The sequence below is a fragment of the Megascapheus bottae genome, chromosome 7 (genome assembly GCF_031878675.1).
Source record: "Megascapheus bottae isolate mThoBot1 chromosome 7, mThoBot2.hap1, whole genome shotgun sequence".
Classification (NCBI taxonomy): domain Eukaryota; kingdom Metazoa; phylum Chordata; class Mammalia; order Rodentia; family Geomyidae; genus Megascapheus; species Megascapheus bottae.
Window position 1 is genome coordinate 22,040,745 of NC_143515.1, and position 25,546 is coordinate 22,066,290.

Sequence of the window (25,546 nt, forward strand, 5' to 3'; positions counted from 1 at the left end):
ATCTGAACAAGCCCCATGTCACAGCAGAAGTCCCTCATTCCACGTCACTAACCCATACTGCTCTACTCCAGACTTCTGTCAATCTCACCTTAAGATGTGAGGGGATATTGTGCGTGATCACAATGAAAGCTACCTATAAACCAAACCGAGTGGCAGGAAAGTAAACAAGGTGTTTACTAGTAAGGCATCAGGAAGTCACTGCCAGTTACTCTTCATTTCACCAGCTCCAAAGAACATGGTTTTAGTTCTCAGTCAACCAAATAATCAGAAGCTTAATCAACTGGCTGGAGTTGAAGATTTCTAAGTACAGTCCTGTACTTTTTATTTTATTTTTTGGTAAATGTTTTATATAAAACATGAAATCCAGTTCTACTGTATAAAAAGCTGAATATTTTAATAGTAAAAATATATATGTTTAAATTTCTCTTTTTAAAAAGACACGTAATAACAATACTTCAGAAGACTCATTTAACTTCTCCCCACCTCCTACAATATCAACTGTCCACCCGGACAGGATACATTAAGGCAAAGGCTCCAGGAGAGACACATCCACCTTGACTGTGGCTGGAGAGACAGAAGGTGAGCACACTGCTCCTCAGAGGGTCAGCAGAAAGGCTTCTCCCTCATGTTCACCGAGCCATCCTGCATCCCAAAGTACACTCTCTCTGCCATGTTGATGAACAGGCCTGTGTCTACCACACCTGCAGGACAAAGGACAAAAACAAGTACAAAGGTTAAGCTTCCCAAGACTACAGTCAAGGACTGTAGAGTCACAGGAAGCAAGTACTGTAAGTAGCACTGTACAAAATGACCAACCTGAAGCCTTGCTCTCCACAAAGCAGAAAGAGATTCTGGCTATCTATTTCTTCCTGCCACCTCTTCACCCTTCCTCTTATGACTTTCTTCAGGAACCCAAATGTTCCAGTTCTGCCCATCAGTGTCTCTGCATGTGCTAGTCCCTTTGCCTGCCTGATCATCTTCAATTGCTTAAAGGATTGCTCTTCTTTGCCCTACTGTATCAGATGACTCGTGTTCTTCCACAGAGACTCTCCAAGATTACTCTAAGTAGCCCCCACTCCCAGTTATTTTCAATCACGCTACCAATCTTCCTCGGAGAGGAAGATATTTGCAATGCATACAACAGACAAGGAAAACACATCAAAATCACATCAACAATTCCTCAAATAACTAAGAAAAAGGTAATCTAACAGAAAAATGAGCAAGACTTCAAAGGTACTTCATAAAAGAAGCCATTTAAAAAGGCTAATAAGTGCTTTAAAGATACTCAAATTAGTCCAAGAGAATACAACTTTATGCATTACCAGAATGAGCATAATGGCAGCTGGGTCTAATGCAAACAAAGGCAATGTCACATCCTGATAGGGCAGAATACACTGCAACAACCACTCTAGAAAATGCCTGTTAATGACCTTCTAGAAAAGGTGAATATACTCATTCCTAGTCATCCAGCAGAATTGCTACAAACAAGTACTAGACATAGATACGGTTATCAAACACATGTACAAGATATCCACACAGCACATTTCCTAATAACCAAGAACTGGCAAGACCCAAAATTAAATGGATTTATACATTTTACCCACAAGATTACTATTCAAAAATGAAAATGAAGACAATGGGGAAGAAGTGCCATTGTCCAAAAAGAAATGTATTCATTACCTGACTTATGCAACTATAACCCTTCTGTTCAATGACTTTATAATAATAAAAAAATTAAAAACGACTGTCTTTATAAAAATGAGAATGAACTACAGATAGCCTTTGCCACAAATATCTGCACATGCATACATATAAGAAACTCATTACAGAAATTCCATTTGGGGGCCAGGAGCATAGCCTAGCGGTAGAGTGCTCGCCTAGCATACACAAAGCCTAGGTTCAATTCTTCAGTACCACATACCCAGAAAAAGCTGGCTCTGCTCAAGTGGCAGAGTACTAGCCTTGAAGCACAAAGTGCCCAAGAACAGTGCCTAGGCCCTGAGTTCAAACCCTAGGACTGGCAAAAACAAAACAAAAATAAAAGAAACTCCATTCTTGAATACTTGTTTGTTAAACTTAACATTTCAAATATGATGTAAAAAAAACAGTGTTAAATAAAATCTATTGGTTAACAAAACACTCAGTAACCAAAGAAAAGGTGTGATGACCATGAAAGTATGGAAACAAGGATCTCACACACTGCTAGTAAAGGATAAGCCAATATAACCTCTGAAAGGCAGGTTAATACCATCTAGTAATAAAACATATCACAACATGCTATCTTTTGGTCTCACAATTTCCTACTAGCAAAATATGGGAAAGTTAGGTGCCAGGGGCAGGTGGCTTATAACTATAATCCTAGCTCTCCGAGAATCAGTTAAGCATAAGCATAAGCAGAAAAGTTCATGAGACTCTTATCACCAATTAACCACCAAAAACCTGTAGGTAAAGCTGGACCTCAGCCTCAGGTGGTAGAATGCTAGCCTTGAGCCAAAAAAACTCGGGAACAGGCCGGGAGTTTGGCCTAGTGGTTAAAGTGCTTGCCCAGCATGCATGAAGACCCGGGTTCGATTCCTCGGTTCCACATACATAGAAAAAAGCCAGAAGTGGTGCTGAGGCTCAAGTGGTAGAGCTCTAGCCTTGAGAAAGTCCAAGGACAGTGCTCAGGCCCTGAGCTCAAGCCCAGGACTGGCAAAAAAAAAAAAACAACAAAAAAAAAAAAACTCAAGAACAATGCCAACTCACTGAGTTTAAGCCCCAGGAACAGCACACAAAAAAAAGTCTCAGTTCATTAGACCAAAAGAGGCCCAACCAAGAGCAAGGACGCTCCCTAGTGGGCACTGAGGAGAAAGGCCACAAATGAGTAGCTTCCTACACTGACCCATTATGATCAGGGGAGACCTCTACATATCTCTTCCCCCTACCTTCTTGACTTTCAGTTTTCCATCGGTAGATAACACTAACCAAAAGAATAAGTATAATGCAATTCATCTGTTTAAAGTAATAAACAATAGTAATAGTAAATTAATAAAGAAACTATACAAATCAGGGACACACAGGAACCTGATGAGCCAGCTGGGATAAGCTGAATATTCAGTTGCTGACTAGGTTTAGGTATTTTCTTCAAATGTAAAGGTGCTCTCCTTTGCTGCCTTGTTACTCTCAGGCAGGAAAGACAGTGAGATTCTTATCTCCAATTAACCACCAGAAAAATCAGAAATGGGGCTGTGTTCCAAAGTGGTAAAGCACTACCCTTGAGTGAAAAAGCTCAGGGACAGTGCTCAGGCCCTGAGTTCAAACTCCACAATTAACAAAAAAGTAGAAAAGAACTACTCAGGAGGCTGAGATTTGAGGATCAAAACCAGCCTGGGCACAAAAGGAGACTCTTATCTCCAATTAACCTCTAGAAAACAAGAAGTGGGGCTTGGCTCCAGGGTAGGTCAGTAGCCTTGAGCTGAAGAGCACAGGGACAGTGCCCAAGCCAAGTTCAAGCCCTATGACCCACAAAAAAAAAGAAAGAAAAGAAAATCAGATAATCTATAGTTACTGTGTACAGTCATCAATAAAGGGTGAACAAATGCAGATGAGGTGTTCGATAGGCACTAAGGTGAGAGATGGTGGCTATATCTCAAGACAAGTCCATCTGACTTGCATCAGCTGGAGAGCTACTCCAACTCAGAAAGACTAAAACATATACCAAAGCTGCTGGATAGACAGCAATTATTCCTGGGGAAAGAGGGCAAATGAATTCAAACACCAAATATGGTATAAAGGAAATGATTCTTCCCAAGCAAGTTAAAATAAAATAAAATAATAATTAAATAAAACAAAATAGGGTTACCTGGGATCATTTTAATAGCAGTATTCACTTCACTCCATTTGTGCACCCGATCAAACTTCCAATCCAGGATAAAGTTCCCATTATCTGTTACCACAGGACCCTAGAAGGTAATTTTCCATAATAACCAAGGATGAAAAAACTGGTATGGAGAGGCTAGGAAGATGAGAGTGATAACCAAAGATAAACAGCCTAATTAATGGGCTCCAATAATCAATCCTCCCTGTGCTTTCTGAAAAAGAATACTGCAAACCACTAATAAGCAGGAGCTTTAGAGTCAGAAAAACTTGAATTTGTGAGTCTATACACCATATAAAAACAGAATTTGGAAGCAACATTAACTTTTCTGAGCCTGCTTTTCAATCGCAAAAGGTGGACAATACATACTTCACAAGTAGTTGATATGCATTGTAACATTATAATCCATTAAAACTTCCCCATGATAAGGAAGTCCCATCAAAAAGACTGGAAATGTTGCTAGGCACTGGTGATTCACACTTGAAATCTTAACTACTCAGGACGCTGAGATTTGAGGGTTATGGTTAGAATACAACACCAGCAGGAAAATCTGTGAGATGCTTACCTCCAATTAACTACCACAGAGCCAGAAGTAGATCTGTGGCTCAAGTGGTAGAACACTAACCTTGAGCAAAAAACTCAGGGAGAGCATCCAGGCCCTGAATTCAAGCCCAAGGACCAGTCTTGGGAGAGGGAAGGAGAGAAAGGGGCAGGAAACAAAGACAGGGTACCCTCAGAGGTCAAACAGGCAAAACTTTAGTGTTTTAGTTAATTAGTCCAGAATTCCTCAACAACTTCAGACATTAGAAAAGCAAACTGAGTATTTAGGAACACAAACGTTGACAGAACATCAGGGCCACAAACAAGGAAACTAGATCTCCCTCACAAACTTAAGAAGAGGGAGTGAGAGCTCAGTCGGGAATTCTGTCAAGTGAGGGCTGGTGTCCCACCTGGGTTAACCTAGCTAGGAGAAAGAACCTCCACCCTCTCCTCCTGGCCTTCTAGCTACAAATGAACCATAATACATTAGTGAGGGCCCTGTACAACCACTACAATTAGGATAACTTCTTTTAGGTTATAACAACACCGGGAAGTAAATGTGACAAAATAAAATACATATCAAGGGATAATTACAGATCATGTATTTTCTGTCTTCCAAACTACATAGTTACAAATTAACTAGCTAGGTTTTAGATTATTACTTTTTTATATTTAATTTAATTTTATTATCAAGGTGATATACAGAGGGGCTACAGTTAACATAGGTAAGGTAGTAAGTACAATTCTTGTTGAACCTTGTTACCCCTCCTTAGATTATTACTTTTGCTTATTTAAGTATACGAGAAAACAGAAGTTCTGGGCTGGGAGTTTGGCCTAGTGGTAGAGTGCTTGCCTAGCATGCACAAAGCTCTGGGTTTGATTCCTAGGTACCACATACATAGAAAAAAGCCAGAAGTGGCACTGTGGCTCAAGTGGCAGATTTCTAGCCTTGAGAAAGTCCAAGGACAGTGCTCAGGCCCTGAGTTCAAGGCCCAGGATTGGAGGGAGAGAGAGAGAGAGAGAGAGAGAGAGAGAGAGAGAGAGAGAGAGGGAGGGAGGGAGGGAGGGAGGGAGGGAGGGAGGGAGGGAGGGAGGGAGGGAGAGGAGAGGAGAGGAGAGGAGAGGAGAGGAGAGGAGAGGAGAGGAGAGGAGAGGAGAGGAGAGGAGAGGAGAGGAGAGGAGAGGAGAGGAGAGGAGAGGAGAGGAGAGGAGAGGAGAGGAGAGGAGAGGAGAGGAGAGGAGAAGACAAGAGAAGAGAAGAGAAGAGAAGAGAAGAGAAGAGAAGAGAAGAGAAGAGAAGAAAAGAAAGTTCGAAGCTAAAGAAAACTATCCAGACTGAAGTGTCTAGAGTACATTCATGATGAGGTACTAATCTCTCCCAAAAAGTTCTACTTCTTGTCATGCTTTTGCACAGAATGTAAGTAGAGAAGAAAAACATTATGAATTTAAAAACATTCTGAGGGCCAGGAGTGTAGCCTAGTGGTAGAGAGCTCACCTAGCATGCACAAAGCCCGGGGTTCAATTGCTTGGTACCACATTCTCAGAAAAAGCCAGAAGTGGTGCTGTGGCTCAAGTGGCAGAGCACTAACCTTGAGCAAAAAGTGGCCAAGGACAGTGCCCAGGCCCTAAGTTCAAGCCCCAGAATTATCCCCCCGCTCCCCCCCCCCCCGCAAAAAAAAAAGCCAGGTGAGGTGGCCCATGCCTTCAATCCTAGCTACTCAGGAGGCTGAGATCTGAGGATCAAGGTTCAAAAGGCCAGCCTGGGCACTAAAGAATTTGTGACTCTTACCTACAATTAATCACTAGAAAAATGGAAGTAGGACTGTAGCTCAAGGGGTAGGGTAGTAGCCTTGAGCTGAAGAGCACAGGGGCACCGCCCAGGCTCAGAGTTCAAGCCCCATGACCCACAAAAAAAAAGAAAAAATCTGTTCCAGGCAACTTGAGACCAGCAATTCACCAGGACTGTCCAGATCTTGGAGTCAAAGGTTAGAGGTGTGGATAGTCATTTGAGGAACATCAGATCCCATTTTCTCCCTTTTGTGTCAGGGATATGTACTGGATTAAAGCATCATCTTAATCTATTTTAGTCTGAATATAAAAATGAATAGAGCCAACTCTCTAAGAACAAACTGAAAATTAAGGTTACAGTGGCCTATTAGAATAAAAGAAAAAACAAACAAACAAACAAAAAACAGCAGACAGACTGCTGAAAGGCCGTGGAAATTTCTCTGGCCACTTACTGCTTTGTTGACAGCCATTCGAAGTTCAACTTCACCCCCAAACTTCCGGGTCACAGCTCGGCTCACGGGGACGTAGGCCATTGGGATGACCTCTATAGGGATTCCTTTGTGCCACTGATCCCCAAGGTTCACTGAATCTTTCCTAGGAAGAAACCACCAAAAAGTACATTAAATAAAATCAATGGGACAAACATCAAATTCAGGAATGGGGTTAGCTAGATGTTGTGCAGGCAGACAGAACAGGAGGCTTCAAAGGTATTGGCTGTTTCACAATTAGGAGGTATTTGAAATATGATAACAATGTTAAAATTTGATAACGCTGGCTTGTCAATCATTTGTTTACTCTCATATATTTATTATAAACAGTGATTACTTTTATCTTCCCAGAAGCTGTAGTTCACAGGTAATTACAGACACATTTCTTAACATGTTCCAGCACAAGTGCTTCCTCCCAGACTCCTTGAAATAGAATCCCAGAGCTTGGTTAAAGACTGTCCACTGAGTTACATGTGACAAGCCCTGACCCAGGAAAAAGCAGAGTGTGCTGAGTCACTGCCTGTGGGCAAGGCCCTGAGGATCCAATAAGTGACACATGATGATAAGCTCTACCAACAGGGTTACAGACTGTCTCTCCTCATGAAAGCAGAAAACACTGCTTTAATTCTGGCTCAGTGTAATACTGCTGTGTTCAATTAGCAACATCCAGTTATCATGAAAGCAAGACACAGAGATCCTGTCCTAAGTCTCAGAAAGGCAGAGAGTCCCTCATTTCTCCATAAACATCCTCCTCTATTAATGGGAATGAAATTTGAGGTCCAATCTACCTTCTCTGCAGGCAGCTCAGAACACAGGACACTACCTGAAATCAGCAATCACGATGAACCGACTGGCATACCCAGCCACAATCTTCTCCTGGGTCAGGCAGCCCCTGAGGATGGGAAAGAAGCAAGTGAACACAGGAAGAAAGAGTAAGGTCAAATACAAGAATCTCAAATCTTCTGAGTCCTGACACTAAATGAGATTTAACTTTTGAGTTAAATTTAAATTTGTTAAATTTAACATTTAATTTTTCATTTTTAAAGAGCCATTCTCAATCCCATCATTTCCGTCTCAGTAAATGACTTACAGGAGTATCAGCCTGTTTCTGGGAGAAATCTAGCAAATGAACAGTGGTTCCATTCAATCCTGACATAATCCCCTCCAAGATGCATCCATGAGGAAGCATTACACACAGGTTTGAGAAGAACAAGTTTTACACACTCTGCTCTAACAGGCTATTCGACGGGTCTGGAAGTAGAAATAGCCCCAGACACTGAATCTGTAGAGTAAGTTCAGCCTGCCTGGACTGCCTACTACTTCACATATGTAAGCAGAAGAATATGTAACATATTTCAGAGAGAGGGGGGGACAGTGTTATTCAATCTGCTTGACTATTAAGAATTAGCAGAAGCAGGGTGCAGAGGCTCACGCCTATAATCCTAGCTACTCAGGAGGCTGAGATCTGAGGATTGTGGTTCAAAGCCAGCCCAGGTACGATCTCTAATTAACTACCACCAGAAAACTGAAGTGACACTGTGACTCAAGAGGTAGGGTGGTAGCCTTGAGCTGAAGAGCTCAGGGACAAGCCCCAGTACTGACACTCACCATTCCATATTCTCCAAACAAGCACTTAACATAAAAACCCCAAAGAATGCTTTCCAAATAAAGAGTAGCATCCCTGACTATTCACAGACACAAGAACAGGTTTAAAGTAAAAGCCACTGACTTAACCACCTAGGCAAACAGAATTCTAGAAAGTGCCATAGCACTCACCCACCACCCTTGATGAGATTGAGTTCAGCATCTACTTCATCAGCACCATCGATGGCAAGGTCAATCTGTGTAAGAGGGAAGAAAGATACAAAAACCACTGAGCATCTCATGAGCTGAGACATATTTTCAAATCAGGCCACATAATATAGTTCATTAAGTCCTTAGCAACTTTATTAGCTAGGTCTAGTATTTCCACTTAATCAATCAAGAAGTTGTGGTATTTATACACAATGGAATTCTACACTGCCATCAGAAAGAATGACAATGCCCCATTTGTAAGAAAATGGAAAGGCTTGGGGAAAAAAAAACATATTAAATGAAGCAAGCCAGCCCCACATAAACATAGGATCCATGGTTTCCCTCATTTGTAATAATTAGTACACATCTAGGATTCTCTTAACAGAGGATCACAATAGCTCAAAAACTAGGTACATATGGCCATATTCGATGAGACTAAGCAAAATGAATTCTAAGATATGTAAAAAAGAAGTTTATCTTTGTCATTATTATTCTTAATGTACTATGTGAAGTTATTTCTTTCCTCTTTTTTTCCCCCTTATGGTTTATATCATGTTGTTACTGTAATTGACTTTGTTACCTGGTATATTGTATATCCGTTTATCTATGTGAAATAGGGAAGGCGGGGGCTGGGAGTTTGGCCTAGTGGTAGAGAGTTCACCTAGCAAGCACAAAGACCCAGGTTCAATTCCTCAGACAGAAGTGGTTCTATGGCTCAAGTGGTAGATTGCTAGCCTTGAGGAAAGCACAAGGACAGTGTTCAGGCCCTGAGTTCAAGCCCTAGGACTGGCGAAAGAAAGAAAGAAAAAGAGAGAGAGAGAGAGAGAAGCTGACATTCCAGCAGGTTAAGCAACTTCACTAGGGTCATGGGGAAAGGATCAGGGTCTGAAACACAAACCTCAATCCAGCTCTGAGCCACAACACTATGCTCCCTGTTCTCATTGATGGGCTTCTCCGTGGACAAGGTAGAATTTCTCAGAGCATGCATTCCCAATGTAGGCAATTTTACTCCCGAGGAAATAAAAACTGACCCTAGGAATGAGGGCGTAAGGGGCAAAAAATCCTAGATGTTATGGTTTGGGGCCCTCCATAGAGCCCTAAGTTTATAAATAGGTATACAATATAGCTACAGTATTAAAATTTAAGGAAGAGGATAAATCAAAAAGAAAAAAGCTAAGGGGCTGGGAGTTTGGCCTAGTGGTTAAAGTGCTTGCCTTGCATGCACGAAGACCCGGGTTCGATTCCTTGGTACCACATATGTAGAAAAAAGCTGGAAGTGGTGCTGAGGCTCAAGTGGTAGAGCTCTATCCTTGAGAAAGTCCAAGGACAGTGCTCAGGCCCTGAGCTCAAGCCCAGGACTGGCAAAAAAAAAAAAAAAAAAAAAAAAAGCTAAGAAAAGCTGGTTTCTGAAGTTTAGTATTAATGTGGACAAATACAGGCAATTTCAAGTGGACAAGAACACTCAATAGAGATCTCTCCAAAGAGATCTCTCCAAAGAGGATGACAAATATTCAGTACATTCCTAATTTGGAAATTATCAGAGGCATTCACTAAGACTTCATAAAGCAACTGTCTGCATTTCCCAGTCTCTGTATTAAGAGCTTCCAAAAGAAGTCAGGAAGCACATAAATTCATTCATCTTTCAAAAATCAAAATCAAGCTGGTTGCCAGTGGCTCACACCTGTAATCCTAGCTACTCAGGAGGTTGCAATCTGAGGATCATGATTTGAAGTCAGCCTGAGTATGGGACTCTTAGCTCCAATAAATGGTATAGTGTCAAAACTTGGCTCAAAAAAAAAAAATCTTGACTCACTAAAGGCCAGTAACAACAACAAAAAATGACCACTTTCATGAACTAGTTTGCAGTTCTGTTTCACGATCGAAAGAAATCTTGAGCTAAACACACATCTGTGCACACTGCTATAAGCCATTTTGGTGCTACCTGTGTCAGAGAATTGAGAATACTGTTTCAGAATGACTTGGGACCATGTGTAGTTTTCAAGGGAGAATTTCTCATCATTTGTTGTCCTCTACACCTCTTAAATACCATTTTCCTTACCAGGACTTCCACATGCCCATATCCCAGCTAAGTATCTCTGCTGCTATGATAGGCCACCCCTAACTTGTTAACATGCAGCCAATAACAAAGAATGGCATTTCCAACAAAAAAAATCAGAAATGGTGCCATGGTTCAAGTGGTAGAGTGCTAACCTTAACCAAAGAAAGGTCAGGGACAGAGAGCTTGGACCCCTGAGATAAAGAGCCAGGACTGGCACCAAAAAAAAAAAAAAAAAAAAAAAAGAATCAATACATTGGGATTTCAAGGAAACACTCTGTAGTACTTTGTATGGACAACATTGAGACTTTAGGTGAGGTTTTTCTCAAACAGCAATATGCAGCAGACACATTTCACTTATGCTATAGCTGCTTGATATGGCTGGGTGGCACCAAGTGTAAAGCCTAGAAAGTTTCCAAGAAGGCCAGGCACCAGTGGCTCACGCCTGTAATCCTAGTTACTCAGGAGGCTGAGATATGAGGATCAAGGTTCAAAACCAGCCCGGGCACAAAAGGACCTGAGGCTCTTATCTCCAATTAACCTCTAGAAAATGGGAAGTGGGGCTTGGCTCCAGTGAGAGTGGTAGCCTTGAGCTGAAGAGCTCAGGGATGTGCCCAGGCCCAGGGGTAGGGTGGTAGCCTTGAGCCGAAGAGCTCAACAGGCCTGTTCAAGCCCCATGACCCACAAAAAAAAAAAAATCAGAGAAGCATACTTGTTTCCATCCTTTCATGCCATGTCTGAAGCTCTACCTTGCATTACTCTTCCCACATCCTGAACTATTCCTAAGACTAGATGTGCTGTGGAAACCGTATAATCCAGAAGGTGCTCTACCTTTTCTGTTTGGCATCTGAACCCACCTTCACAGCTGCTGAATAGCTTATTCAGCCTGTGCCTCCAGCTCTGCCCCTGAAGTGCCCCCCAAAAACCTTCCATGGGTCTAACCCGTCAAATCCCTTGTATATTACAGTGGAATGGAACTGTCTACCCTCTTAATTCTCACCATGCACCAACACATACTACTCACTCAGTCCAAATCACCCCAGAAAGACTGGGCATTGTCCATGTTTGCCTACTTGGCCTGTGGCTCCTAACTTACCCATCTGGAAGGTCCTCTCCTGCCCATCCATTGGAGCTTTACAACTTCAGCTCAAACTTTATCACTTCCAACAATTCTTTTTCTAACACTTTCCTACTGCTCTTTTAACCACTGTTCTAGACACATACTACTGTTCTAATTCTGGGAATGCTGCTTATACTGTGGCCTTACTCATATGATATGCTCTCAACGGTTCCTTTTTCATATCATTAAGCGGAGTAAGTATGGCACCCACTATCAGACTACTGGATGCTAAAGATCTTAATACAGGAAGGAACAGCACAAAATGTGCTACAATCATCTGCGAATCTGCCTATTTTCATCTTAGTCTTTTCTAACAACTCCTAGGACTAGTAATTTCTACTATAAAACTTGTCATTTTTCAAATGCCCATGACTGCCTTAGATAATGACTTTTCTCCACTTAAGTGTAACTCTATGACAGCTCATTCTTTCACATTCGTCAGAAAAAGTTACCTTAAGAAGCTCTGGGGGAGGGGGGTGAGTTTGGCCTAGTAGTAGAGTGCCTGCCTAGCATGCATGAAGACCTGGGTTCCCTTCCTCATTACCACATAAATAGAAAAGTCAGAAGTGTGCTGTGGCTCAAGTGTTAAGAGCACTAGCCTTGAGGAAAGCCCAAGGACAGTGCCCAGGCCCTGAATTCAAGCCCCAGAACTGGCAAAAAATAAAAAGCTCTGAACCCATCCCTAAGCTTATCTAGTTCCCCTTTACTAAACTCATACTTAATTCATAACTTTGAGTTAAGTCCCAGGTAATCTAACTTGTACTATAACAATAACATCACTAACTACTTCTCTATAGCCTCAGCCAGAATGAATACTCAAGGTGGAGGAAAATTTAATATGACAAAACTAGTCTTAATTGCCATGATATCTGGAGTACATGAACAAGTGAGAACCATAAAGAAAAAGGAGACAAACATACAATAATCTGTTTCTCTTACCTCTGGGTGTCGATCCAGATCACTGAGGGGTAAGCCATACTGTAGGATGAGCTGCCGGGCCTGGAGAAAGACAAGAAAAAGTACTAATAATCATCTGTTCATAATTCTTTTGAACCTAAGTGTCAACCCCTGAGGCCTCACGAAAGTTCCCACTCAAATACCAACCTGAACTACCTAAAGCCAGGAGATGCAGCCATACAAGTGACAAAAATAATTCAATGACCTGCTTCTTGGAATAGTATCATGATCTTTCTAAAACTTCTAACAATGCACATCTTTCAAAAAATTAAAAAGTCTTTGTTAAAGCAAGGTTGCACATCATTCAAAAGGCAGAGATATGAAGATTGCAAGTATAAAACCAGCCTGGCTACATAGCAAAATAGAAAATAGGGGGAGTTTAAGAATATAGCTCAATGGTAGAGTATTTGCCTAGCAAATACAAGATCCTTGATATCCGGAACTTAAAAAAAAATAAAATAAAATAACCAAGCCCACAAAAATCTCAGAAGCTTTTGAAAATTATTATTATTAGTTATTCAAAGGACTCTTAGAAGTTCTGCAAACAATCCAACAACCCGGGCACAATGGTATATATCTGTAATTCTCAAATTCAAGAGGCTTAAGAATCACTTCAGCTAAACCACACATCTCAAATATAAAATACATACATATATACACACATACGAAGAAATACATAAATAAATCCAACAATATGAGAAAAAGGCTGACTATTACTATGAATTGATAGAGAACATTTTTATATAATTACAAATTTACATATATAATTATATTTGCAGAGTAATACTCGTGTACTTGCTAGGCAAGCAGTTCTGTCACTTGAGCCATACCTATAGTCAAAGTAAAAATATTTTAAGGGATGGGCTGGGAGTTTAGCCTAGTGGTAGAGTGCTTGCCTAGCATGCACAAAGACCCAGGTTCAATTCCTTGGTACCACATGCATAGAAAAAAGCCGGAAATGGTGCTGAGGCTCAAATAGTAGAGTTTCTAGCCTTAAGAAAGTCCAAGGACAGTGCTCAGGCCCTGAGCTCAAGCCCAGGACTGGCAAATATAGATATAGATATATGGCACCAAATATATATATATATGAGATAAAACAATAAGAGAAATTTCAATTCTATATTTTTACTTTATGCCAAAGAGGAATATTAATTTTTGAGTCTCATGATCTTTTTTAAAGACCCCTTATCCTTCAGAAAGACACAATAAGGTTTATACAATGAAATGATATTCTAGTGAAGTTAATGCACCTTCTATTTGGTGAATATAATGTAACCCTTCTATTAATTACAATAAAAAATATATGAAAAAAATGATATTCTGCTGGGAATGTTTCAAAATAATGAGGAAGGAGGAGGATGAGATATAAATTAAACAGAATTAACTGACCATGAATTGATACTTGAAACTGAGTGGTTAGTACAGTGAAGTTCATTTTATTATTCCTTTTTCTTTTAGAAGTTTGAAGTTTTCTATGATAAAAAAATCGAAAATAAAATGCAACTAAATAACAAGCTAAATGAAAAGCATCATAATTTTGTTTTAATTAAAGAATAATAAGTAGGGTAGAAAGAGAATAATAATAAATGGTACTACTGGACTATTCTGGGTTGCTAAATGTCTCCAAAAGTAGTATCCTGAAACCATATGATTTACATTCCCTAAGGCCGGGGCCCAGTGATCCCCATCACTGGGGACTCCTGCCTTCTGATATCTCTTCTCTCACAGACCTAGAGCTGGTCTGTGTGACCAATGGCACAGAGCAGAGATAACAGTATCATACTACTGAGATTTGTTAATAAATCATGCTGTGCAGGGAGGCCAGGACAGGAGAGGATGGATACTAAAGTGTAAGAGCACACACACATGCTCTGATATACACATCACACTGTACCTCATAAACACAAATATGCCTATCATAAATGTAACATTTAAAAAATAAAAAAGGGGGGGAGGGAAATGGGGACCAACACATGTGAGAGGGTATCAATGTATGGGAATTAATGCACCATCTATCTGGCAAATATCATGTAACCCTCCTATTAATTACAATAAAAAATATATGAAAAATAATAATAATAATAAATAAATAAATAAGGTGAGGCTAGGAATGTGGATTAGTGGTAGAGTACTTGCCTAGCATACATGAAGCCCTGGGTTCAATTCCTCTGTACTACATAAACAGAAAAGGCTGGAAGTGAATCTGTGGCTCAAGTTGTAGAGTGCTAGCCTTGAGCAAAAGAAGCTCAGGGACAGTGCAATGAAGCAAAGATCATAATTAGCTTTGTTTGTAATTCTAGAATAGGGCAACACTTCATTCCATCAAATAAAATGAGTTTTTTAGGCAGAACTGAGAGAGAAAGGCTATGGAAAGCAGATTGGCCATTTAATGTGACTTTCCTAGTAAATTAACAGAAAGGGGAAACGAGAGAAATAAATAATTGGTTAATTCCAAGTTACTTTTCTGTTTAAAGCAAAACAAACTTCATTATCACTCCAACTGAAACTGGCCTTTTTAGGAAATATGGATATTACCCTCTATTCTCCTGTTAGCTTGAGAGGTCAGAAAACTTAGTTTCAGTTTGATGATATGGAGTTTTAATATTTTTAACTTTATTCTGATTAATGGCCTGGTCCACTTGGTATACAAGTCTAGTCTAAAACAATGGCCTCCTATATTTTTATTTAACATAACTGAAATCTAGGCCCTTATGTGACCTCAGAATCCCACGGGAATAAAATATTCTAAGCCTGCCCCTATCATCAGGGCCTCCCCCAACACACATACAAACACACACTCTCTCTCTCTCTCTCTCCCTCTCCCACCTCTGGCCTGATTCCTCCTATATGAGCCCCTTAGAGTGGCCCTACATCTAGAAAGAGAAATCACAAGTACAATGGCATGATTCTCATTCTCCCTGAGGGATGTGGGTTGAATTGTGTTCCACACAAAGGTTGGCCTGGTCCTGCACACTTGAAATCCCAGGATAGACAGCTGCAGGCTAGCTTTGGAGAAAATAGGAAGACTCTATCTCAAAAACAACTAGAATGTGGCTCATGTGGCAGGACACAAACAAGGCCTTCGGACCAATACCCAGTACCAAAAAAGAAAAGACAAGAAAAAGGTATGTTAGAATCCTAAGCCCCAGTAGCTTAGAGACAGGGCCTTCATAGGTTATCAAGCTAAAAATGAAGTAACCAGAGCCATACATTGGTATCCTTATAAATGTTCATACTGACACAAACACAGGAAGAAGAGCACATCCGCATGAAGCAGATGTCAAGGTGATGGACCCACAAGCCAAGACCCTCCAAACGCACAGAACAAGCCTCAGAAGGAAACTCTGGGCACACTGTGATGCTGAACTTCCAGAATGATGAGACAAATATTTTGCAACTTTGAAGGCTTGAGTTAGTGGTACCTTATTGGAGCAATCATAGCAAACATACACCAAGTTTAGTAAGGAAGGGGCTCCCTATACTAGCTTAGTCAGCGGCCTTGAGTGCTGAAGGGGGTCTCTTGAAGGTATGAAGCAAAAGCCCTACCCATCTCTTCTAGCCAAGCTCTCTCAAATGCAAGGAAGTTAATGACTTGCTCGTGCTTCTGGAAATAGGAGCTTTCTCACTGCAATTCCAGAGCTATAATCCATAAATGTCTTACGGACAGTGCCATGTAGCAGGTGAGTTCTTCTGCCTTCTATAAATCTCACAATATAAATGAAAACTCCATACTTCCCCTCCTATCTAATCTACATTTTCCCTCCTACCAACCAATGTTTGAACAACAACAAAAAAAAAAGTCAGGTGATGATGTTGATGGCTCATGCCTATAATCTTAGCTACTCGGGAGGCTGAGCTCTGAGAATCACAGATCAAAGCCAGCCCAGACAGAAGAGTCCGGGAGACTCTTATCCCCAATTGACCACCAGAAAACCAGAAGTGGGACTGTGGCTCAAAGTGGTAGAGTGTTAGTCTTAAGCACGAAAGAGATCAGGGATGGCACCCAGGACCTTAAGCTCAAATCCCGCAACTGACCAAAAAAAAAAAAAAAGAAAAGAAAAGAAAGGTTGATTTGGGCTTAGATCAAATCTGACTTGTAGATGCTTTACTCTTCTCCTTCCTAAGCCTGTGACTTTAAAGACAAAATCATTAAACCACACTAGGTTCATCAGAACACAAAAGACTTTGATTTCCTTGCAACCATTTCAGGAGGCTGCACCTGGCCAAGCTTATCACAAAATAAGTTTGGATTTGAAGGGAAAGGATTAACTGAACAAGTGGGATTTTGTTAAGCCCCATGAACTTTCAATGACTACACCACCTGAATAACCAGAATTGGCCAGCATTTTCCAGTCTGGACAAACAGAAAAACACAAGTGAGCTAGGAGAACACCATGTTAAAAACATAACCTTTCAGCTAACAGACAGCAATCTGCACATCTGTTGTAGCTCCACTTTTTCCCAAAACCTGTGTATGTGTGCTCTGGGGTTTGAACTTAGAGCCACTGAGTTCCTCAGAATTCAGCCTACTAAGTAGCTAGGAGTTATAGGAGTGAGCCACTGTCGCCAGGCTCCCAAAACCTCCTTAAAATTACAAATACCACCAGGCACTTGTGACTCATGCCTGTCATCCTGAGATAAGATCTCAGTTCAAAGTCAGTCATGGCAGGAAAGTCTGTAAGATTCTTATTCCAACTAACCACCAAAAAGCTGGGAGTGAAGGTTTGGCTCAAACAGTAGAATATCAGCCATGAATGGGAAAGAGGACAGTACTTTGGCCCAGAGTTCAAGTCCCAGTACCAGCGCGCACGCGCGCACACACACACACACACACACACACACACACACACACACACACACACACATACAAATAAAACTAAAATAGGGATTTTTTTTTTTTTTTGCCAGTCCTGGGTTTGATCTCAGGGCCTGAGCACTGTCCTTGAGCTTTCCTCAAGGCTAGCTCTCTAACACTTAAGTCAAAGCACTAGTTCTGGCATTTCTATGCATATGGTACTGATGAATCAAACTGGGTCTTCATGCATGCTAAGTAAGCACTCTACCACTAGGCCAAACTGCAGGCTCCAGGAATTTTTTCTTAAAAGCATAAATACATTGATTTTTAATAGAGAGCCCATTAGGACAGTTAGCTGTTGTCAACATGACTACATTAACAGATGCTTAAAAAAAAAAAATGTAGCCAGGCACAGTGGCTCACACCCGTAATCCTAGCTACTCAGGAGGCTGAGATCTGAAGAACTGTGGTTCAAAGCCAGCCCGGGCACTAAAGTGCTTAAGACTCTTATCTCCAATTAACCACCAGAAAACTAGAAGTGGCGCTGTGGCTCAAGGGGTAGGGTGGTAGCCTTGAGCTGAAGAGCTCAGGGACAATGCCCAGGCCCAGAGTTCAAGTGTCACAAATGACAAAAAAAAAAAAAAAAACCTGGAAAACCATGCCTCTGAATATGTCTGTAAAGGTGTTTCTTCCTCAGAAGACTGGCATACAGATCAATGAACCGAGTACTGAGACTCAAACTGACCACAGAAAGAACCATCCAACTGCCTGGGGGCCAAAAGGAAAGAAAAGTGAAAGAAAGGGAAAGCTCATTTACATACACACGCAAGTGCAACCTTCTCATGCTGGGTGGTTTCTGCTGCTGCTCTCCCTTAGAGATACCAGACTCTTCAGCTTGTGAACCAGAAATTGCACCTGCAGCTTTCAGCCTCAGACTTGGGCAACATCAGTGGTCCTCTTGGGCTTCCAGCTTCTTGGAATGCCTAGGAGAAGCCCTTCCTTTCTTGACAACCATAGTCCTACTGACAACAGAAATGCCCCATTCTCAGCAGCTGTCTCAACCCAAGCCTGACTGACTTTCCTTTATACTGACTGACAGCAAGATTCTGAGCAAGGAAAACCCCATTCTCCCCTATCATTGGGAAGCAGTCGGATTCACCTCATCATTCTTACCTCTGGAAGAATTCAGTCTTGAGTTCTTGAGGGGAGATTGCTAGTACAGGAAGGTAAGATCAGCAAAAGACAAGTACCCAGAGAGATTCCACACCAAAAAAGTCACACTACAACCCCCAGAAGGCTCACTCTCCAAACCAATGATTAACATAATGGCCTACACATCCTGGATTTAAACAAAGGCTCTAAGGAGCCTGCCCACTCCCCCAAGGTTAAATTGGGAGGAGAAAAGAATGCCACTGGGCAAAGGCAATTTCCTTTCCACACTCAAGAAGCAGTAGTCTAATCTCTGGGGAGTAGCCATAAGAGGAGGGCCCACAGTTTCCTGCCATTTATAACCCCACCTTGTTAGATAAAACTAGGTTTGTCCAACTGACAGTTTTCAAAGCAACTGCCTACAGCATCCACTGAGGTGTAATCCTGCTTACCTAGTAAATCACTTTTATTTTTGCAGGGGTCCCGGGAGCACTGACTCTACCTGGACCCACAAATTAGCTAAAAATAGGAGAAATGCTAAGCACCCATCTCCATTTTTATATCTGAATCTGTTCTGAGCCATTAATGACTAGCTTATTTGAACCAGACAGCCAGCCTCAGACCCCTCCCAAAACAAAGACTAAGATAATGACCAGCCCAGACATACCATTACCAGGACTGTTTAATAATGATGCCTGGCCCCAAGTCTTATCTATTTCAATCTAATGTTCATGTCTACACTCCAAAGATGGCAGAAGATGAGCTGAAGTGCTTACTTTGCCTTTTTTTTTTTTTTTTTTTTTTTTTTGCCAATTCTAGGCTTGAGCTCAGGACCTGAGCACTGTCCTTGGACTTTCTCAAGGCTAGAGCTCTACCGCTTGAGCCTTAGCACCATTTCTGGCTTTTTTTTCTATGTATGTGGTACTGAGGAATCAAACTCAGGTCTTCGTGCATGCTAGGCAACACTCTACCACAGGCCAAACTCCCAGCCCCTACTTTGCCTCTTTCTGTGGTCATCTGTGCCATGCAGTAAGTCCTCCTCTGCCTTCACCAGCACTCAGCACTTTACTTGGCACACTGGGATGAGTGACTGGACCTAACACATGGAATCCTTGGAATTTAGGCCTGCCTAGAGTCCCTAACTCTGGCTTTAGCTTTGGAGCCCTTTTCATATCAGCCACTGCCTCTGGCCCTAGACAGAGATGAAAGACGGATGGCTCCACAAAGCCACTAGAATTACTTTTATTCTAAAGACTTTTTCTTATCATTCTCCTTCAGCTAGCATCAGCTACTTTTTTGCCATGTGTAGTGGAACAGAAAAAGGAACATTTGAGTCTAGGGGATTTGAGATGTGACCCTTAGTAACTTCTCCCTGACTGGTGACTCTCAGGCCTTCATCCCCTGCTTTTTTTTTTTCTTCTGTCTGGAGGCTTTTGAGCATTTGGGTTCATTTGAACTAATCTAGGCTTCTGTCAAGTTTGAACTTTGCATTAGTTATTAACAGGGAGGGGATGTAATAGGCTGCTTGTGATGGAGGTCTCTGTTGTGATTTGCTTATGAATAAAAAGTGACTGTCCTCTAAAAAAAGAAAAGATAATACTGGTATCAAGCTCTTCAATAAATTAAAAACTGGTTTTATTTGTTTTTTTTTTAATCAATACTGGGGTATGAACTTGGAGCCTTGTGCTTCTAAGCTGGAGCTCTACCACCAGAACTACTTCTAGTTCTACTCTTAGCTGATTATTTTGGAGACAGAGTCTCATAAACTTTTCTGCCTGCACTAATTTCAAATGACAGTCTCCCAGATCTGTCTTTCAAGTAGCTAGGATTACAGATGTGAGCTACAGGTACCTGGTAAGAAATACCTTAATGGAGAATTCTCAACATAGTCATATGAACAAGAGAGTTATCTCTATCCCTTTACTTTCCAAAGTTTGCATTCTCCTAATCATTCACTGTATTTAGCTACCTTCATCATTGTATTTAGCTACTTTTTTCCACCAGTCCCTAGTATTGTATAATGGAAGAACATTAGATATGAAACCAAAATACTGTATATACTGCTCGACGCCAATGGCTCATGACTATAATCCTAGCTACTGAGGAGGCTGAGATCTGAGGATCATGGTTTAAAAGAGTAGGAAAATCTGTGAGACTCCTATCTCTAATAAACTACCAAAAAGAGCCAGAAGTGAAGTTGTGTTTCCAGCAGAGTGCTAACCTTGAGCAAAAGCAGCTCAAGGAAAATGCCCAAGGACTGGCACCAAAAAAAAAAAAAAATCCCTCCATGTATAGTATTATTATTACCACTTTGCTTAATTCCCTTTAGCTCCAGGGCCTGGGCACTGCCCTTGGGCTTTCTCAAGGCTAGAACTCTACTACTTGAGCCACAGCACCACTCCCAGCTGGGTTTTTTTTGGTTGTTTTTTTTTTTTGCCAGTCCTGGGCTTGAGCTCAGGGCCTGAGCACTGTCCTTGGACTTTTTCAAGGCTAGAGCTCTACCACTTGAGCCTCAGCACCACTTCCGGCTTTTTTCTATGTATGTGGTACCGAGGAATCGAACCCGGGTCTTCATGCATGCTAGGCAAGCACTTTAACCACTAGGCCAAACTCCCGGCCTCCCAGCTGTTTTTTGTCTGTATATGTGGGACCGAGGAATCCAACCCAGGGCTTCATGCAAGCTAGTCAAGCAAGCAATAGCTCCAATTTTTTCATCTATAAATGAAGATAACATTCCTTGAGGATAGAGACCATAGAATCATTTCTATATATTCCACAGTGCTTAATGGAATAAATAAACACATGTGAAACCCTACTACTAAAAAGCAATCCTAGTCAATAAACTTCTCTCCTGCTCCTGACTCTCTTACCAGAACCACAGTATGGAACACAAAGCTCTGTGTCCACATAGCAGAATCAGATTTGATAGCATCTGCCAATATGCAACATGGAAAACAGGACATACCTGGAAGGAAGTGGGAATACAGACGAGGTTCAGATTCTCTTGCTTCACTCTTTCAGCTGTGGAGACAAAAGTCACACTGGTGACTCACCTTTTCTTGTCAAGTACATCTGCTCAAATCTGACCAGAGGGAAAGGCCTATCTCCAGCTGACAGCTGCCTTTTATTCTGTGTCCCATCCTTATTGAAAAAGCTAATGATTTCACTGTATACACCAGTAGAGAGGGCACTGGAACACCTAGGAAAGTTAAGTACTGACCACAGAGAGAGCAATCTCAGTGTTCCCAGCTAAAAACATGTAAATGAACTCTTTTAATCCTAACAAACCAAAAGGTAAATTACAATTACCTTTATTTTCCAGACAAGGAACCTGAGGCAATTAGTGGTGGATATGATCATAGCAGCCTATAGTCCTGGCTATTACCATACACTGCCTTTTCCAAAAAGAAGTCTGAATTTAACTTTTGCATTTACTAAGATCAACGTATACATAAATACCTTGGTGGGTATATGCAAGTGAATACAAATGAATTAACTGAAATATGGTAGAATTAAGGGAGAACTCAGATAGTTTAATTCCCTAAAAAGGCAAAGGCAAAGTTCAAAAAAATAAACAGCAGGAAGTGGTTCCTTGAAAGGTATGGGGTGGGGTCCAAGGGAAAGAGAAGAGAAGGGAAGGAGAATGCAGTGAAGAATTCAATGTATATCCTACAAAATTAAGAAGAATGGGGGAAAGGGTGGAAAGAGCAAGGGAAGGCTAGGTGCCAGGTGCTGGTGGCTCATACCTGTAATCCTAGCTAGCTACTCAGAAGGCTGAGATCTAAGGATTGTGGATGGAAGCCAGCCCAGTCAGAAAGGTTCAGGAGACTCTTATCTCTAATAAACTATTCAAAAAAGTCAGAAGTGGCTCTGTGGCTCAAGTGACAGAGCACTAGCCTTGAGCAAAAGAAGCTCAGGGATAGCACCCAGGCCCTGAGATCAAGCCCCATACAGGCATGAGAGAGAGAGAAGGGGGGGGGGGAGCTGGGTGAGACTGTTGAAAGGGGTAACAATGATCAAGACACATAATATTTATAAGCTATATTACATGGCAACTCCTCTGTAAAACTACTTAAACATAAGTAATTCATTAAAAGGCCAAAACTGTTTTCTCTTTCTTTTTTTTTTGCCAGTCCTGGGCTTGAGCTCAGAGCCTGAGCCCTGTCCTTGGACTTTCTCAAAGCTAGAGCTCTACCACTTGAGCCTCAGCACCATTTTCGGCTTTTTTCTATGTATGTGGTACCAAGGAATCGAACCCGGGTCTTCGTGCATGCAAGGCAAGAGCTCTACCACTAGGCCAAACTCCCGGCCCAAAACTGTTTTCTTAAAACATCAAGTTTTTTAAATCATCAAGTCTGCATAATGGAACATTTGGATGCCACTCACAAAATCATAGTTATCGCTCTCCTTAAATCCCCACATTCTTGGTTAAAATGGAAGATATTCAGCACTATAGCTTCAGCTAGACCAGTAAGGTGGCTCCCAGAGGCCACAACAAGAACTTCTTAATAGCCAAGAGAACCCAGATTGTGCCTCCTGGGCCCTGACCCTTAGCACCTAGAAGAGATCAGCATTGGGCAAGCCTTCCCAGGCTTTGTTCTCACAAACAAAGAGCAGGGCAGCAGAACCAGTTGAACAGCCATGGGGCTGACCACTCCTAAATCCTTCCTAAGCATACACATAACCCAAACAGTACGAAGTCAGGACCAACCACCAACTAGCGGTGTCCCATACTCTCATACACAGGGCAAACCTACTCTAGTCTCAAATCTGTTTACCATAGGAAGCTGGAGACCAAACACTGGACTCCTAATGGGAGTACACACCAAAGGTTACTACAGTTCTGCTAGGATTTAGCCTTTCCAGCTAGACTTGGAAAGGCAAAGGCACTGTACCCCCAGTATGGATAAAAATGCCCAAGAATCCTCTTTTCCAAAGTGCAGAAACACTCAACTGACCTCAGGCAAACAGCCCCCTCTTCCAGATCTGCATAACAAGAGCTAAGATGGGCAAGTGCAAACCTGTGCCCACTGCTTCCCATTCTCTATCTCCCACCCCATGACCAAACACAAAGCATTCTATAGCTTTGAAACATACCTATCCGCTGCACAGCATGAACAATTGTGGAACCACTTCCAATTCCCAGCACTTGGTTATTCTGTGGAAAAAAGGAAGAGAAAACAAAATTCATTAATACTGCATTTTACTCCCTCTTCAGACTACTTCCTACAAGTAAAAATTATGAAGAACAATTTACCATCATAGACACAAGGCAGGTACTGTGCCTACTTTCCATGCACATAACCACTGAACCTCAAAACTGCACTTTATTCTGGTATCCAGTGTCCAGTGCACAATTAATCAACAGAACCTTCCTCCTCTCCGTTCTAACATTGCCAATAACACCACTACACACACACACACACACACACACACACACACACACACACACACTCCACCAAACAAAATAATTGGCTCCATTCTTTACACAACACAGTAACTTTACAACTACTTAGATTAGCCTCACAAAAATGGCCTGCAGAGCCTGGCACTGGTGGCTCATTCATGTAATCCTAGAGACTGAGATCTGAGGACAGAGATTTGAAGCCAGCCTGGACAGGAATGTCTGTGAGACCCATCTCCATTAATCAGCCAGAAGTGGTTCTGTAACTCAAGTGGTAGAGTGCTAGCCTTGAGAAAAAGGAATTTATAGACAGTGCCCAGGGCCAGAGTTCAAAGGCCAGGGCCAGAAAAAAAAAGTATATATATATATATGGAAAACACTGAAAGATTTCCACAAACCAAGTTTGTGTGAAGTCAGAGGATTGACATCTTCAACTGTGCCACTGTGGGACCTTCAACTGTGGGAGCAGCTTACGGAAACTTTAGGGACATATCAGATTCACTATCTGGAGCTTTCTAAGAAAGCAGAAGAGGGCCCTGCACAGTGGCTCATGCCTGTAATCCTAGCTACTCAGGAGGCTGAGATCTGAGGATCAAGCTTCAAATTAAGCCTGGGCACTAAAGTCCCTGAGACTCTTTATCTCCAATTAACCATCAGAAAACCAGAAGTGGTGCTGTGGCTCAAGGGTAGGGTGGTAGCCTTGAGCTAAAGAGCTTAGGGACAGTGCCCGGGCCCAGAGTTCAAATCCCTCAAATGACAAGAAAAAAGAAAGCAAGCAGAAGAAGTAAGGATATAAAGTAATCTCAAAATAGTAAATCTCACCAGTATCTGTCCAGTTAATTCCACAGGGTCCCTATTTCCCCCAAGAATGCCTCAGTGAAAATGGGAAGAGAACTAAAGCTTATACTAGTAAGCAGTAAGGCCTGAGAGTTTCCATCTGCAACATGATATGCAATAGATGTGGAGCACTTCCTAAATACAAAGAACAAGAAACCCTTGTCAATATACTGCATCTGCATTCATTCTAAGAAAAGTAGAAGGCCCCTATGAACAGAACAGTCAGTCCATGAGAGCAAAGAAAGGCCTAGGACTACTGCCAAGAACTAATATTTCCTAAGCAACTTACTGGGATCAACCTCCAGCCAAATTATGGCATAACAAATAACATCTAATCAGCAGCTACCATTTATTAAATATCTATCAAGAATGATTGACAAATGTTAATATAAAGTCTCATAACAGTCTTATGACTTGGTGACCCTCTATCCCCACTTTAGAAATTAATCCAACACAATAATTTACAAGTGAGCAAGAAATTACCTGACAGGAACCACTTGCAGTATTTGACCTTTCAGGGTTTGTGTCATTTGACAACTCTATAGAACAGGCTCTAACTTACAGAAAACTGTTTACTAAGTAAGAAATTAAAATAAGTTATGTTCCAGTAAATCCACCATAAATTGAAGAGTAACACTAATTAATATATATACATCAAAATACTGTTAAGTCAGTCAGATTTGGTAGAGTATACCTGTTATCCCAACTACTTTGGAAATAGAAGCAAGAGCATCATAAGTTCAAGGCCAGCGTCAGTAATAA

At 41.5% G+C, this 25,546-nt stretch overlaps 1 protein-coding gene across 1 annotated transcript in view; it reads right to left on the reverse strand.

Moving 5' to 3' along the window:
* Positions 1–454: 454 nt before the first annotated feature.
* Positions 455–25,546, reverse strand: part of Rpia (ribose 5-phosphate isomerase A) — a 31,324-nt gene continuing 6,232 nt past the window's right edge. The window contains exons 2-9 of the mRNA XM_090336114.1: positions 23,641–23,701; positions 21,509–21,564; positions 12,582–12,641; positions 8,449–8,513; positions 7,496–7,564; positions 6,637–6,778; positions 3,842–3,941; positions 455–701 (exon numbers count right to left, since the gene is read on the reverse strand). Of these exons, the coding sequence (XP_090192240.1) occupies positions 604–701; positions 3,842–3,941; positions 6,637–6,778; positions 7,496–7,564; positions 8,449–8,513; positions 12,582–12,641; positions 21,509–21,564; positions 23,641–23,701 (651 nt within the window). The 3' untranslated portion in view covers positions 455–603. The remainder of the gene's footprint in view (positions 702–3,841; positions 3,942–6,636; positions 6,779–7,495; positions 7,565–8,448; positions 8,514–12,581; positions 12,642–21,508; positions 21,565–23,640; positions 23,702–25,546) is intronic.